Raw genomic sequence first — 16200 nt, forward strand, 5'->3', positions numbered from 1 at the left:
GACCAAAATTCGGTAAAAAAGATTCGGTGGGTAATCGGTGAAGACCAAAACAGACATGGATCAGACAAATGAATAAAGACCTGAAACCAATAAATAAAACAGTGGATGAACTAACTGAGAACGATTATGAGTGAAAGGAATGGAAAAAACAGCGGCAAGGCTGATGTCTTGAATTAAGACGGACGAGCCAGTTAGAAGAGAATACAGTTAGGCCCATTGACAGTTTTGTTTACTTAAGGCATACTTTTAGCGGAAATGGTCCACAGTGCTGTATATATAGGGTAACCACTATAGACTGCATTTCCTATAGGGTTTTCCTATACATTTAGGCCCATTTGTTTACATTAGGCCCGTTTTCCAGGCATATAGCAGTTACTTCTAGGGTTCTCATTGCAAGGGAGCATGTATTAATCCTACTTCCTCATTAGGGTAGGAGTACATGTTGATTGTTGTACAGGAGGATGAGGGGTGGGGGTGAGGGAGGGATTGATAGGGAGGGGGAAGGGTTGATAGGGAGGGGTTGATAAGGAGGGGTTGATAGGGAGGGGTTGATAGGGAGGGGGAGGGGTTGGTAGGGAGGGAGAGAGAATTTTTTTGGGAATATAATCAAAATTCTCTGATACACGTTTTGGAATTGGGGCCACTTCTCTTGTGACGGCACAAAGACAGTAGCGGGTTCACACCACTCCCCCTGCCCCCACTTTTTTCCTCTTGGGGGTTATATCTCATGGGAGTTGAGCGGTTTGTTGATCTTTTCAATACTGTACATTCATATCTGAATGTGATTGATTGTACTTGATGTTAAGTTTTTTTTATGTAGTTGTAGATGTAAGGGTTTACTTTATATTAAAATAATTTTTTCAATTTTGATCTGTGCGTTTGAGAGCATTACTCTATCACAATGGGTATTTATGAATGAGTTTGAGAAAACAATTTTTTTCTATTCAGTTACTTTTCATAGACTCATATAAGCAATAGAAACACTATAAATGAATCAGATAACATCATTGCAAACAGAAAATTGCAGTATTTTTCAAAGATTCAACTATTAGAAAAGTTTTGCAAAATTCCATCCACTTCCACACATTTGGAAAAATTCAGACGCTGAGAAATTTTATTCGGAATATTATGGTTCAATTGTGATAAATGCTGAAAAATGTTTCCCAAATTTACCTTTTCCTTGGTGCACACTGATTGCAACTAAACTAGCAGACAAGATTGTCTCCCATTTCAAGGCACCAGCAAAGTAACTAGCAGTCGCAAAGAAAATCACTGAACAGGAGATTTTCAGTTTACAATATCTGGCAGGATATGTTATGCATTCTGTTTTTAGAAACTGCACCGTCTCAAATGGAGGAAAGATCCCCATGTGAAATGCACAAAGAAACAAAGAAGAATCTCCTTGAAAAACTGATTCCAAGTTAGGGCATTTTCATTTGCTAAAACCAACACACAACTTCATTGCGAAAAAATCCAAAGCATTGCATAAATCTTTGAAATTACAGGGGTTTGTAATAACTTCTAATCCACTATAATTTAATAACTTGTAATACACTCCACTTCACATACATTAGATTAGAAAAAAGCAGATTTCCACAGAGCATTTATGATTTGTGACAAGACATGTAATCCCTTGCACAGTTTTCAAAGAACAAAACATAATTGTAATGGCAATTTCAAATGTGCAGTTCAAATACTTGGTGAAAGAAAATTTTAGTTAGCTAATATGCCAAAAACCATTCAGTTGGAATCAGCCTTAAGAAACCCTAAATGTAGCTCCTTGAAGGAAATTTGTCAATGCTCTTACTGCAAAGTGTTTTGCAGTAACAGGTATTGGTGTATCAGATATTGGTGTATCAAGATGCTAAAATGTTAATTGTTTTGTACGTTACTTAGAATATTGATGTTATCTTATAATTCTTTTGGAGCCAAGTTTCATGTAACAATGATAGGCGCAGGTCAAAGCAGATAAAATGCTTTTTGAAAACATTTTAAAATGGAATTGCTTCAGAAAATCTGATGATTTGTTGTTTTTCAGAGAAATTCCCAAAAAAATATTCTAACAGTAAAAATTACATTATCTAGTACTGGTGTATATAACTCTGTTAGACATAACTAATTGCATTTAACTGTGGTTTCTCTTTCTGCTAATAGGGTCGTTTCAGCTGATGTTTCATTTTCTGTCACATGACCCTATTTGTTGTCTTGGTGGGCAAAAAGACAACATCCTCCATTAGCGTGTTGTTGTGAACATAGGCTGCCTTATCTCGATTCATTGCTCGTTGCGCTTAATTTGCAACTGAATTATTCTTCTAATTTTTATACAATTACTCATCATAAGTTAATCGTCATGGTGAACAGTTGCATCATTATCGGTTGTGCAAATCGTCAAACAAAAGAATCAAAGTTAGGCTTTTACCGTCTGCCAAAGAAACCTAATAGAAGAAGACTTTGGTTGGTGGCAATTCATCACAAACAATACAACCCTCCTCTGGGAAACTATGTTGGAGTTTGTGGGAAACATTTTATAAGCGGTAAGTAGACTCTTGTTCTCTGATTGTGTGTTTTGGAAAATTTTTCTAACATGGCCTAACGGGCCTAAAGCTGTTCCACTAACCAATGTCAGGAGCATTTTGCATTATGTATCTATGACGAAACACTAATTTTCATATATGTACTTATATTTCTAGTTGCAGCCTCTTCAGATAGTCGTAGCCCAGACTATGTTCCAGCTCTGGAAATGGGTTATGAGAAAAGTGATTCTAAAAAAGCTTCGACTGTTTTGGAGGAGGCAAGAATCTAGGAAGCACAGAGCGTGTCATTTTCAAAAGAAGACGACTGAGCGAAGAGTGAAGAAGAGTTGTCATTTCAGATCGTTGAGAGTATTGTTGTGGAACTTTCTGCTGAAGATGACGTTACTGAAAGTACAGTTTCTAAAAATAATGAGCACGATTTTCAGAAAAAAATAGGAATGAGATGGATTTATTGAATACTTAAGTATAGAGTTTGAGATCAGAGAAAGGACTGCTTGGAAAAGAATTGAAGCTATCAAAATTTGGTCACGAATTTCTTGATACAGACTACAAGGTTAAGTTCTATACTGACAGGCCATCCGTTGTTTGCTTCTTATGGCTTTCTAAGTATGTATACCAAGAGTTGCCAACATTTGATGCTGTTGTTCCACAAGATGTCTTTTTTATTTTCTTCCTAAAGCTTCGTTTGAATCTTCTCCATGATGATTTGGGATATAGATTTGCCACAACAGCATACCAGTTATTGCCAAGAAACTTAAAGGCTTTATTCATTGGCCTAATAAAGGAGATGTTTTAAAGACTCTTCCAAAAGTCTTCAAGAGATGTTTTCCAAGATGTAGGGTGATTATAGATTGTACAGAGGTTTTCATTAAATGTTCGGGAAATCTTAAAGCCAGACAAGTCACCTGGTCAAACTATAAGCATAATAACACCCTTAAAGTTTTGATTGGAATATCACCAATTGGCGCTATAAATTTTTTGTCAAAAGCATTTGGTGGACGTGTATCTGACAAAGTTATTACCCAAAGAAGTGGCATTATATGGCCTTCTGGAATATAATGATCAGGTGTTGGCTGACAGAGGCTTCCTTGTTGCAGATGACATTGCAAACCATAATGCTACTTTGGTAATACCAGCTTTCACTAAAGGCAAGGACCAATTAAGCCAGCAAGAAGTTAAGAATCGCGTCAAATTGCAAGGGTCCCTATTCATGTAGAGCGAGCCATTGGTAGAATTAAGAATTTACGCATCTTGAGCACAACTATGCAAATCAATATGGTTCCAAATTTTGAAAACATTATAACCATTTGTGCTGCTGTAACAAATCTTCTGCCAAAGCTTATCAAGTAGAGAGAACACACACCAAATCAAATCAAAATTGTTAATCTTTGTTTTTTATCATAGCTATCGGGACATCTTGCTTATATTGTACAAGGTTATCGAGAACAATTTGATTGAAAAATACCTGTTATTCTTTTTCAAGGTTAGAGTTGGTAAATTTAAAAATTTCAAAAATCTTTGTGTTAATTTCATATCATTGCGAGCACAATATTGAAGTATTAATGTATTCTACATCTTTGCACGCCAATTCTTTTAATTTGTATCATCAAATCAACTAGTTAAAATTACAATTCTATGAATTATCAGATAGTTAAATGAATGTGCTGAATCAGGAATAGTAGTAGGGGCAAAGTTGTAGCCCAAACATTTTTCTAAGCTGCTGATAAAAAGTTTCGAGACATATTCCCTCTTTTATACAAGAGATGTTAGAAGATGACTGATGCCTGACTGAAAGTATTGCCTGATCTGATAGGTTGCCTGATCTTTGAATGTTTTAACTTGCTTGAATTAAATTAATAGCTGCAAATCATGCTCCAAATTCCAGAATTTTTTATAGAAGACTAACATAGAATGAACTACTGATAATATAGGATGATTCTCTTTTAAAAGCAGGCCTTTGTTAATTTTGAAAAAAATAATATATCATAAGGAAACAGCAGTTCATTGAAAAGAGTAGCATAATCAGAAATAATAAAATCAGAAACAAACACCCTAGAAATGAAACATAATTCCTTGAAGGAATAGAATGAAAATAATGCTTTAGTCTTGCTGAACCAACAAACTATCAAATTCATAATTTGATTTATGCAAAAGAACTTACTTAATTATGAAAAAAAACTGAACTTTTCAAAATTAGTTAATCGGTAAATTTTTAAAATTCTTATCATCAAATTTGTCATCAAACAGTTTGCCATTAACAACAGGCCAGCGTACTTCATTTGGTGGAGCAATTCAAGCAAAACCATTCTTTCCTTGGCTTCCTTTGTAGGCCAACACATTTGTAGTGAAATTTGTTAATCCTACATGAGTTTCCTGTGCAGATAATCATCTTTCCAGAAGCTTTCTCGCGACAGACACACCATAAATCTTCATCACTTGTTGTAGATTGTGCTCGCTCTGAATAAAGTTTTTTGGTGATAATTTCAGGGAGCACATTGTCGAAAAAGAACCTTTTTGACAATGAAGCCAGATTGGTGCAGAACTGGTGATTATATGAAACTCTGATGATTTTTTTGTTAACGTCAGTGGCAATTACAAAATCACTGTACTGCACTTCTAAAATAAACATTTGGAATTGCACTTGTGTGTAGTACCTATGGTTGTGCTTCAAAATAAATGATTTGTCAAGGCAGAAATCAGGATCTTCATTGGCTGCTTCCTCAACTGACCTTTGCCTATTTTTGAAAGACCGTTTGATCTCTAAACATCCTTTGCCACAACAAGAACAATTGATCATAATTTACTGGCTGACTGTGATCTTGTCTGCTTTTCTAAATTATTGATTTGCTGTTCACTGATTTTGTACCTTGCCCAGAGTGACTGAGCAAAAGATGCCAACTGGCTAGCTTCAAGATTACAGAATTTCTCCTCAAACAAATCATGTAAGAGCTCAGGAAAGATACCACAGCATTCATCCTCAGATGCAGTGTCAGTTTCTTCACTCTCTAACTTTGGAATTATACCAAACAGACATGCATCTGGGCAGATTTGTTGCAATTCTTTTAGATCTTCTATGGAGGGAAAGGGATCAGATCCAGTTGGATTGTGACATTCCCTAGTGGTCTTGTGATTGCCTTGAAACAATGATGCTTGTTCAGAAATATTGAGTGCCTCAAGCTGTACAAGTATAAAAAGCAATAAATAGTAAATTTGTATATCAGAGAACCTAGTATGTTAAAATTAATGACAATAATAATAATAATGATAATAATTACCCAATATTGACAATAGATAGACACTTCAAATTGCAAAAAGCTTTTATCAATCCATGTCATGTAAATTAAATTTCAATTTTTTTACAGTAACCTAGAGAGTGCTTTATAAAACACAAAGAGGACAAAAATGGATAAAACAATGTATTTCAACTAAAAAGTTTTTTTGGAAGGTTAACTCATTGGTTCTGTTATTCATCTGATTATCCCTCTTAAAATGAAAAACTGTATTCACCTTATCTTTAAATGCTACATTCCATTTGCAGGCTTCACTTGTTGAAGAGGTTGATGTCATACCAACCTTGACTGCCATTTCTACTTTAAATAGTACAGTAGCAACATGACTGCATGTCTCACCAAGTCTACAAATGATATGTTTGTATGTTAGTATTTATGGTCATTATCCAATGTTTCCATACTCTGGGGAGTACAAGGTGAAGTGTTTTTTAGTATGCTAAACCAGGCGTATTTTCAAATATTAAAATATATCTTACCCTGCCATGCAGTTGCAATGTGCACAATAAATTGAGCCAGTACTTTCCTCACCACACACCCAAGGTTGATGGAAGGATCCAGATAATCTTTGGGATGGTATCACTTGTGCCTTAACAGTAAGGAACATTTGTACCAACTGGATGCATATAAACTTTGCCAGCATGTCCACTCATAACATACTTATGACAAAGTTTAAAATGGATAATGTAAAAATGAAATTCAGGCCAATAATAGTCATTCGGCTAAAAGGCCTGAATCAACAGCAAACTTTGAATACATTTCAGAAAAAATAATTCAGTAAAAATCTCAAAAAAAACTTATGCCGGTACATAACTAGTGATTCATTAAAAAAAATCACTTGTAAGCTTCCAGAGAGTTGTAGGCTTTCATTTCTTCTCTAGTTAAGCTGCCAGGCGTCTCTATCAGATACATGAAAATATCACCAAAAGTAATGTCTGGCCAGTTCCTTGCACTGTCTGACCAGCCAAAACTTAACTGATACGGGTCCGGTAAACACTTTGTACCCCTCACATATTTCAATTTGTCTAAATATCGATTACAAGCAACAGAATTGAGACCTCAAAAGTAAGTCGACATAGAACTTGCTGTTGCTTCTGCAGACATTGTTGTTCTCTTGCTCGTCAGCTTTTTGCGCATGCGCAAAAAATTAGTTTTGTTGTTGTTTCTGAAACGACTCTATTTAAGTGTCGTTATCCATCTGGTTTTTTTAGCTAATTTTGCTTCATCTACAATTGACCATGAGACTTGTCTTTTTGAATATTTCCTTTAACAGGTACGATTGACCTTTGTATTCTGATTGTGTTATCCTTGTACCCCAACATTCACATATCAGGATTGTCACTATGACGACCTGTTGTCTACTGAAATATTCTTCAATGACATCCTGGTTAAAGAGGCTAGTGAGAACAAACTTCATTCTACTGGTTAGGAGGAACCTAGTATCTTCAATGACTAAATACACAGTGATCTGCAAGCCTTCGTGTGTTTGCCAAGACAGAAACATTTTGTCCCTCACGCTTCCACTGAAATTGCCATCTCTGCACACTGTTCCTTCCTTCCAATCTGACAAGTATTTCAAAAATACATTTTCAAGCCAGTGGAACCGCTCATCACTTGAAAATATAAAACCAAATAGCAAATTTTTAGTTGCATTTGCTAGTTTATGTATAAATTTAAAAATGTCAATTCTATGACTTCGTGTTCCTACATGTTTTGTCGCTCAAGGTTTTAAAATAATTAAAAAAGAGCACCTGTCGTGTTTGCAATAAACAGTAAATATCCCAGGCATGAGCTGTTGCCCTTTGCAACCCTTGGAACAGTTAACAAGATTATTTTGTTTTTCTTTATCCATGCACTTAGAGTGTATTTTCTCTTTCACAGCGTATTTCTTCATAATTCTTCTATCACAGAGCTTAGGCCTGCATGGAAAGTATTTTGTGCTTAGCTTTTGTCAATTTTATTGAGCTGAATTCTTTCATTTCATGCAGGAGCTATTTCCACTGGGATTGCATCTTCGATGAATTGACAACTGACAGGGCATTGAAAATAACTGAAGCATTCTGTTGAACCAATTTTTTTCCTACTTGACTTGCTAGACATATTGCACCAGAAACTGCAAATACTTTATCTATTGGTGGGCAATAAGACCAAATTGGCGAGGTTGAAGAAATGCACTGGAACAGTGACCCGACTGCTGATAGTATGCCGTGTAAAGAGTCAAATCCATTCTCACACCAAAAAATGAATTGATGTAAAGTGGGCCCCTCCCTTTTGAAAACGTTAAACATTCAACCTATCACCTTGTTAAGCTGCTGTGCAATATTTTGATAGCTGTGCACAAACCTCTTTCCTAGGCATGAATACCAGTAAAACTAAAATTTCATTGATAAGAAAATTGTCTAGTGCTTTTGTGTGTTCTAATGCTACCGTTGATCATCTAGCTTTGTTAAGATCCCAGTAGTCCAGAGGCACAAGGGAGAGCATTGCCACCCAAGGAGGGAATTTACCACACCAACATTTTTAGACCACGTTTTTGGTGTAGAATTCGAATCTGGATGTTGATCGGGCCGAGATACAGGCGGTTTTGTCCAGAACTGGGAGGCAGATTTTGAATTTACTGTCAATGACCACCCAAGGTGGGAATTTTTTGTACAGGTTTGTCTGATCAACTGGTTATGTGTCATATCCTCATCCCAGAACTGTTGAGAAGACCATAAGGGTGTCAGTTCATCAAAATTTTCTGGTGGTGGACTGAAGGGTTTGGTTTACAATTGGTGGCTCACGACTATGCCAATCATAAACATGATTTAGCTTCTTTTGGATCTTCTTTTGTGATTTTATTGCTGTTTCAGTGTCTGTCTTTCATTTTGACTACCTTTATCTTCATCTTCACCTGACTGACTCATCTTTTGTCTCAGTATCCAAAATGTCTGTGCTTTCCAGCTTAAATGTACCTTGTTCAGATAGCACTTCAATATCTCTGTTGATAAATCTTTTTTTCTATATCATCATCATGATTATCTCCACTCTCTAGCTCTGACACTTCAGAATCTGACCCTGGATTCAATACAAAACACAAAGCTTCTTCAACATCATATCAAATCTTCCTCTTCTGCTCCATCACTGTGGGAAAAACAGGGAACTTTAAAATTTTCCTTGAAATGAAAAATGGCAGATTTTGAAGATAAATCACATCATAATTTATCTGGCAATTTTGCCCAATAAAGGGATAAAAAGCAATAATTTCTCATTTAAAATCAAAGATGAAAAAAAAATCTTTTTGCTCCAAAAAAGGGGTCTTCTATCTGCGAAAACACATTTATTCATAACATATGCCATATTTTGTTGGCTTTGCTGGCATGTATTGTCTGAAGCCAAGTGAACCACAAAACTTTATCATGGATCGTCAACTGCAACATCCCTGTGGGGACGAAAGCTGTTCAAGCAAGCAGCAAGCAGATACAACTTATCCTGATTAGTGTCTTGCCTGGTGTACTCTGCACAATCATTTGCATGGAAACACTGGGAGCTCTTATCGCATAGAACAAATTCAGCAACTACTAAAAACCACTTACATGTATGATGAAAACGTTGTTTACACTAATAATTTTGCAGTATCTTTCACCAAGAATTATCAAGATTGAATATACATTATACATAATTATCCTAATAAAATATCTGGTTCAGAGTGACATATATGAATCCTTGTAGTGATAGAAGTGTTTGTAAAACAGTGATGTCTATGGGATGTTGATAGAAGTTAGCAATTATTAAGCCACATCAAATGTTTGTTCTAGGTAACATATTGTGAGATTGTGTTAAGTTAAAATTTATGTGCGCTACTGTGCAGTGGTAACAGGCCTCTGTGCTTCAGTCTAGTACTGAAGATTTATGGGATGTGTACATTTTACGCTTGTTATAGATCTATACTAGATTTTATCCGCCTATCTAAAATAAAAATCAGTTCTTCTTTTTGAAAATTGCTGTCACTTGATTGAGAGCTTTCATCCAAGAAGCGTAACTGAACCTTGGAAAGAAGTTCTTTGAATGAGGCCTTTTTTGCCTTGCCTTCCCTTTTCCTTTTTATCCCATCCTTGACTCCCCTGCGAATCTTCATTTTACCATGAGACATTTTACCATTCTTGTAATGACAGATTGTCATTTTCGTCGCTATCCTGCACTGTGATTATTTTTGGACTATGCTTGCATTTCTTGCATATCCACTGCTGAAAACTAACATCTGACTCACAATCACTGTAATGCCAGGCTTGGCATTTTTCACAGCATATCATCTTTGTCTTCAAATCAGGTAAGTTGCAAAGAAAGTAGAGAGCTGGTCTTATGACAAACTTCATACCAGAGGGTTCCCAGGGCGAGCCTTCAAACTGTACTTCTTCGAGACTGTTTCTGTTTAATGCTTTGGAGAGTTTTGTAGCTGTAATAAATTACCTTTGGGTCAAGTTTCCTGCAAAGACTGGGTGTATAAAATATAGCAGCTATTCCGCTGTCTGCACTTTTTAATGATGACATGGTATCTGTAACATGAATTTCGAAGCTATCTTTCTTTGGATGTCTAAGTCTTGCAGCATAACCCTGAACAGAAATATGGAGTTACATTTTCTTTTGTTTTTTGGACAAATGGTTTCTTACAAGACTGTCATACAAAAAAACAGTTCTAGACGACAGGACATTTGACAGGGTGCCCCATTCAATGCATCCATCCACTAAATCATTGAAGTGAACAATTTGTTTATAACTTCTGTCGCTGCCCCACACTTTATTAGGATTACAAATGGGGTTCAATCCGTCTAGACTAGGAAACTGATGGCGTAAGATATCCATTGCAGCATTTAGATTAATTTTATTTAGATTAATTTTACCCTCGTCAACTTTTGCCTCTGAATTTTCAATATTTCTGATATTTGGTGTGGTATCAAATGAGAGAATATAATCTATTACCAAATTATGACTATCAATAACATTACAGCAGTCAAGGTCATAATCAGATATTACAATAGCATTGCCAAAATCAAGGGGTTTCTTGACGTCTAATGGAAAAAGATCATCAATAGGCCTCTTTGTATTTTCAGGTTTGAAATCACTTGAAATTATAGAGTTATTGATATTTTGCAGACACCTATTTTTAGCTGGGTTTTAAAACTTCTGTTTGGAGATGAGGACAGATTCTGGCGAATGCTTACTATACAAACTGTTGACAAATTCTTCATGGTCGGATTTTGATAGTTGGTCTTCCTTAGAAAATGAATCTTCCTCAAAGCGTGGGATTGGATCTATGGATGCTGTCTCAATGAAGGATCTGTCAACAGATTCGTCTGAGCTATGATCATCATCAACTTGGTCCTCTTCACTCAAATGGCAGGAATTGCAGGACCAAAGTTATCGTGTTTAGGAACAAGTCTCATTCTTTTTTCTATTTCAGAAATACCTTGCTGGTTCCTGACTTTGTTTGTCAAATCAATGATCGAACGGAACATAAATATATGATTAGATGGAGACACTTTATTGAAAAAGTATCTGTTTAGGTTGAAGGAGCCGTGAATTTGAACACTGCAACTTGACTTTTTGATGCAAACCATTCTATGCAGTGCCTCAACTTCATTAGAGCTGTTTCTCTCATGAAGTCTGTCAAAAAGGGCCAAATGATATGCACCACCGGTGATTGGATTTCCTAGCTTTGCGTATGAATTAATCCAAGGAAACGATAGCTGTAAGGCTCTGTCATTCGCCATTTGAAAGTTCTCCTCAGTAGCCTTTGCAGCACTGCCTTCGTTTGGTGAAAAGAAACCGTTAAAATTTATGTTCCCAAATGCGGCAACAAATTGGCCAGTCATTTGTAAATATATTTGACCTGTGTTTCAGTTAGTCCACGATATTGTCTCTTGGACTTTCAGAGCAAAGCAAGAATTTGAGTGCGTAAATTATTCCGTGATCACATGATACTGTCAACCAACCACCAGAAAATCCAAACATTATGATTAACAATGCAACTTTACGATTAACACCAGCGATATGGGGGTTAAAACAACATATTACGCAGTTAAACTCGTAACTATGTTCGCTAAGGCATTCACAATGCAAATGGAATTCAAATTTGCTAAGGTTGCTATCGATCTTGGTCTTCAATACAGCCTCTGCCACAGCACATATTTTGCCTATGGCTAAGTGATTTTTTAGACACCCATGCAGAAGATTGCAAAATTCTAACCAAATCAGAAAAATATCATCAAAATTTTGGATACCATCACTGTACTCCTGATACCTATAAAACATGCTAGAAGTGTCGCATTTAACAAAGAATGTCTCAATCGATTCTAAGTAGCCAGACAAGATCTTGACAGATCTTTCTGGGGAATATGTACCAAGTCATTGGGTAAAGGGAAGGAAATTAATTCATTTTCACTTGTGTATTACATCATTCTTTTAAGCACATCTTCTGAATCTGGCGGATAAAGAACACTTGGGGGCTTTTGTTCTGTCACACTACTGCCTCCCTCTTGAAGGTCAACTGCCTGTACCAGTTTAAGAGTTTCTTCATCCAACTCTTTTAGTTTGTTTTAATCGTGCAAATACCATAACCCTTTATGTCAGCATTTATTACATTTTTACAAATTTTGTCGTTTTTGACTACAATTGGGTTAAAATGACACAGCAAGGTCATGGCCCTAGCTATGGTGCTGTAATTTGATCTGTGTTCGACTAAGGAACAGCCAAAACATAATTTGCAAACAAATTGTGGTTTTTTGTGTATAAGGATTTGAGGGGGAAACAAAAATAAGGAAATTTTTTCTAAAAATTTGTCTTCGCTCTCATAGTAATCTGACAGCCTAGGGGGTAAAGATAAAAATCAACAACCTGTTTCTTTTGAAAGAGCAACAATCAGGGAACAAAATAAGACCTTACATGCAAGTTTTTGGTTTGAATGAAGGAAAATATTCCTTTTTTCACTTGCTCAGTATCAAGAAAACGTTCATGCTAAAGGGGAATACAGGAAAAAAGCAAAATTGTCCTTATTCATTCATTACTTAATCTATAACATCAAAATTTTTTAAGATGACTTCCTACAGAACCATAGGCGTAAACTTAGGGGACGCTCTGGGGCTTCAGCCCCTCCTGACGAAAACCAAGGGGGGAGCCCCCCTGGAAAATAAGGAAGTGCTTTACCAATTTTTAGATTAGTTTGTTAAATTATTGGTTTCACGCACAAGATTTGTTGCATTAGATTATTTCATTTACAGCAAAATAAAGTATGAAATTATTGTGAACATAAGGTTGACACCTTCATATCAAGAAATGCAGTGGGAAAGAGTACATTTTGCGTGCCTAAATAGAACAGATGATCTCAACCTAAAGAACCTGATTATAATTTAACAATAAACTTTCAATTTCGTTTGTGTGTTTCTTTTTCCGCGATAATGAAAAATGCACGGAAAAATCACCTTTAAGCCCTTAGCTAATCCACTTTCTATCCTGTGACATCAGCAGCTGCCAACAGGAATTGTCATAATTTTTTGAGCCCCCCCCCCCCCTGAAAAAATGCATGTCTATGCCTATGTACAGAACACACTTTTGCTTTTTTTATTAATTTTTATTATTAAGAGTCATTTTATATTATTATGATGTGATCACTATTTTGCAATACAATCATCGTAAAGAGAAAGCAAAATTTTGGAATTCTTAAAAATAAGTAGAAAAGGCATTACAATTTATTTCAAGGTCCTTACTGTTACTTATCTTTGCAGAGTATATTTTCTCTTCATTTAGTTACTTTATATTTCAAATATTATATTACAACAATTTAATTTACGCAAAACTAGTTGATAATGATAGATCGGGGTCATTATTGGAAAAAGTCATTTTAAATATCAGTTCATAAAAGTAAAACAAGAACCTCTCCATAAAAACTAGTTTGTCTTTGAAACAAGGAGCAGGACAAAGATCAACATCACAATCTGGGCAAAAGTAATAACCTGCTTTTTTTTCCATTACTATATCATACATAACATCTTCTTTCTTTGTGTCGACCTTTCTCGTTAAGAGGAACAATTTCAGGAAAATGTCTTTCAACAAAGCGCTTCTCCAATGGCCCAAACGAAGGGTTTCCTGTCCCTTTTTTGAAGAGTATCAGGGATTGAGCCAAGTTTATGCGAAATGTTTTCAAACTTTGTCTTGAATGATTTGGTGATTCATTGTAAAGTATATTTGAATTATGGAGTGCCCCGTCTATAATGTCTAGAAAAATTCTCATCCACCACTTCTTACTAGCACAGGGAATTGTGTAATATGACTTCATTTGGTCATTTCTGTCTTCTCCACCCATGTAGGCATTATATTCCCTAATAATATCAGGGCAGGGTACATTTTCCAATGTACCATCTTTCTTCTTTTTCTTTACCAATGACAGGATATCTCCAGGACAAGAGGTGTAAGTTCCTGTGATCTGCACTAGCTTTTAATCCATCCATGTCAAAGCTAGGATGGGACCTTTCATTCCTGACCACTTCATTTCTCCTCTCTTCAATGACTTTGCCAATGTTTTGTCAGACAGAAAGGAAGGGAAGCCAACACGACCTGAGCGCAGTGTTCCAACACTTAGAATTTTATATCTTGAGTAGAGATCTTCAACAAGTCTATACGATGTAAGGAAGTTGTCAAATAACACAGCATACCAGTGACAATTTATTGCTTCACACAGTTTTGTATTGTAACTACAGAGTATCCAAGACCATGCTGAATGCCTGTTTCTTGTATACATCAAAGTCACAAAGGTAGCCATTTCTGCTATCAGCCCTGCACCAAATTTTCATTCCTCTTTTTATAGGCTTCATTGGCATATACTGCTTCAATGATGTTCTTCCCTTGTACTTAACCATAGCCTCATCCATTGCCTGTTGCCTGTGGGGATCATAGTTTGCTCTGACACTGTCTAGAAAATTTCTAACCTTGTAAAGCTTATCAAATCCTTGCTGGAGCATGTTTTCATTATTAGCCAAGTGAATTCTCCCAAGAATATAGAAAAATCTGTATCTTGGCATTACTTGAGCAAATGCTGGAACACCAAGTGCCCAACTCTCTGACCAATAGTCACAGCGCCATGGAACTTTGTGAATGCTCATCACAATCAGCAACCCTAAAAATGCTTTAAGCTCAGCTAAATCAATTTTATTCCATTTAGAAACATGTTGATGAGCTGCTTTCAATGGTATCTTTGTTGGCAAGGGAAACATTGGCATGTCGTCCATGATTTGAAGAAGGAGAATTTCCTTGCACTTCAACAGGCGAATTATCGAAATCAAAATCCATTTTGGAAACTCTGTCAGGTCCTTCATCTTCATCTAGATTTTGGAACTGAAAAGTATTTCCAGTTGTATTACGTAGAGAACCAGTCATGTCTGGTTCAAGCGACTCAAAATCATCGTCATCAACATCTTCAATATCAGATTTGAAGCCTTTTCCTGGTATATCAAAGTTATCGTCTAGAATCTGTAGGCATTCCTCAACCTTTCCTTTTTTACAACTCAAGCCTAGTACAACATTTTTCGCGAAGAGACTATCAATTAAAATATGGATAAACTATTGCTAAAAGAGGGTCTACAAAGCATGGAATTGTACACAGGGATAGAAGGTTTGTTTTAATTATAAAAAGAGGCTAAAAATCATTCGCTGACCCTAGGATCGCTGATAATCTAAGTGACTGATATATCAGTCACTGGGATTCAAAGGGATAAGGCAACAGCTTTGTGAACGCAAAATTATTTTGGGTTTTTACACTTACAGTTTAGACGACCAGATAGACTGTTGTAAGAAACTATACATTGAGAGCGTATTAGTATGTGCATATATTTGCTGTTATAGACCAACAAATGAATATGATTTTGGTCCTTCCAAGCAACCACTAATGGACAGTTATAAAAATGACAACCGTGTTTTAACTCAATGGATGTGTTAACTGTTTCCTCAGACAAAACTCTATACTTTCCACTTGAGGCCAATTCAATTAGTTTGTCTCTATTCAATGTAAACAGTGGTGGATAAAAAAGAATTATTAACTAGCATCAAATGACTGCATTCCCATTTGTTCATGCCTCACTGCGCGGCAGTCAGCATCTCTTCTTGACACCTCTCATCTTCACAATCGATTAACCCACTTTTAAGTAATTTTGTACATGCAAAGGAAAGCCCACACCCTCATGAGATTTCTTTTAAACCATGTAGGAAACTTCGTGTTTATCACAAAAAACTGCAGTGTATGTGTATTCTTGGTTATGCCACCTTTTATAATGGCGATTAATATTCTTTTTGGTAACCTTCCTTTTGCAAATATCAAATTCGATGCGTTCAATGTTTAATTGTCTTCTAGA

The 16200-nt window shown here is 36.0% G+C and overlaps 2 protein-coding genes across 2 annotated transcripts; one reads left to right on the forward strand and one right to left on the reverse strand.

Annotated features, from left to right (window-relative positions):
• The first annotated feature begins 538 nt into the window (after positions 1-538).
• On the forward strand, positions 539-14753 carry LOC148959645 (THAP domain-containing protein 1-like). The gene is made up of 2 exons (XM_089110276.1): positions 539-2534; positions 2691-14753. The coding sequence occupies exons 1-2, from the start codon at positions 2351-2353 to the stop codon at positions 2801-2803; spliced, it is 297 nt and encodes a 98-aa protein (XP_088966402.1). The 5' UTR covers positions 539-2350; the 3' UTR covers positions 2804-14753.
• LOC148959646 (uncharacterized) lies at positions 5328-6464 on the reverse strand. Its single transcript, XM_089110231.1, has 3 exons — positions 6301-6464; positions 6042-6168; positions 5328-5711 (listed from the first exon to the last, which is right to left on the reverse strand). The coding sequence occupies exons 1-3, from the start codon at positions 6462-6464 to the stop codon at positions 5328-5330; spliced, it is 675 nt and encodes a 224-aa protein (XP_088966357.1).
• Positions 14754-16200: the final 1447 nt, after the last annotated feature.

The sequence above is a fragment of the Rhopilema esculentum genome, chromosome 9, assembly GCF_057945365.1.
Source record: "Rhopilema esculentum isolate cy_ngs chromosome 9, ASM5794536v1, whole genome shotgun sequence".
Taxonomy (NCBI): domain Eukaryota; kingdom Metazoa; phylum Cnidaria; class Scyphozoa; order Rhizostomeae; family Rhizostomatidae; genus Rhopilema; species Rhopilema esculentum.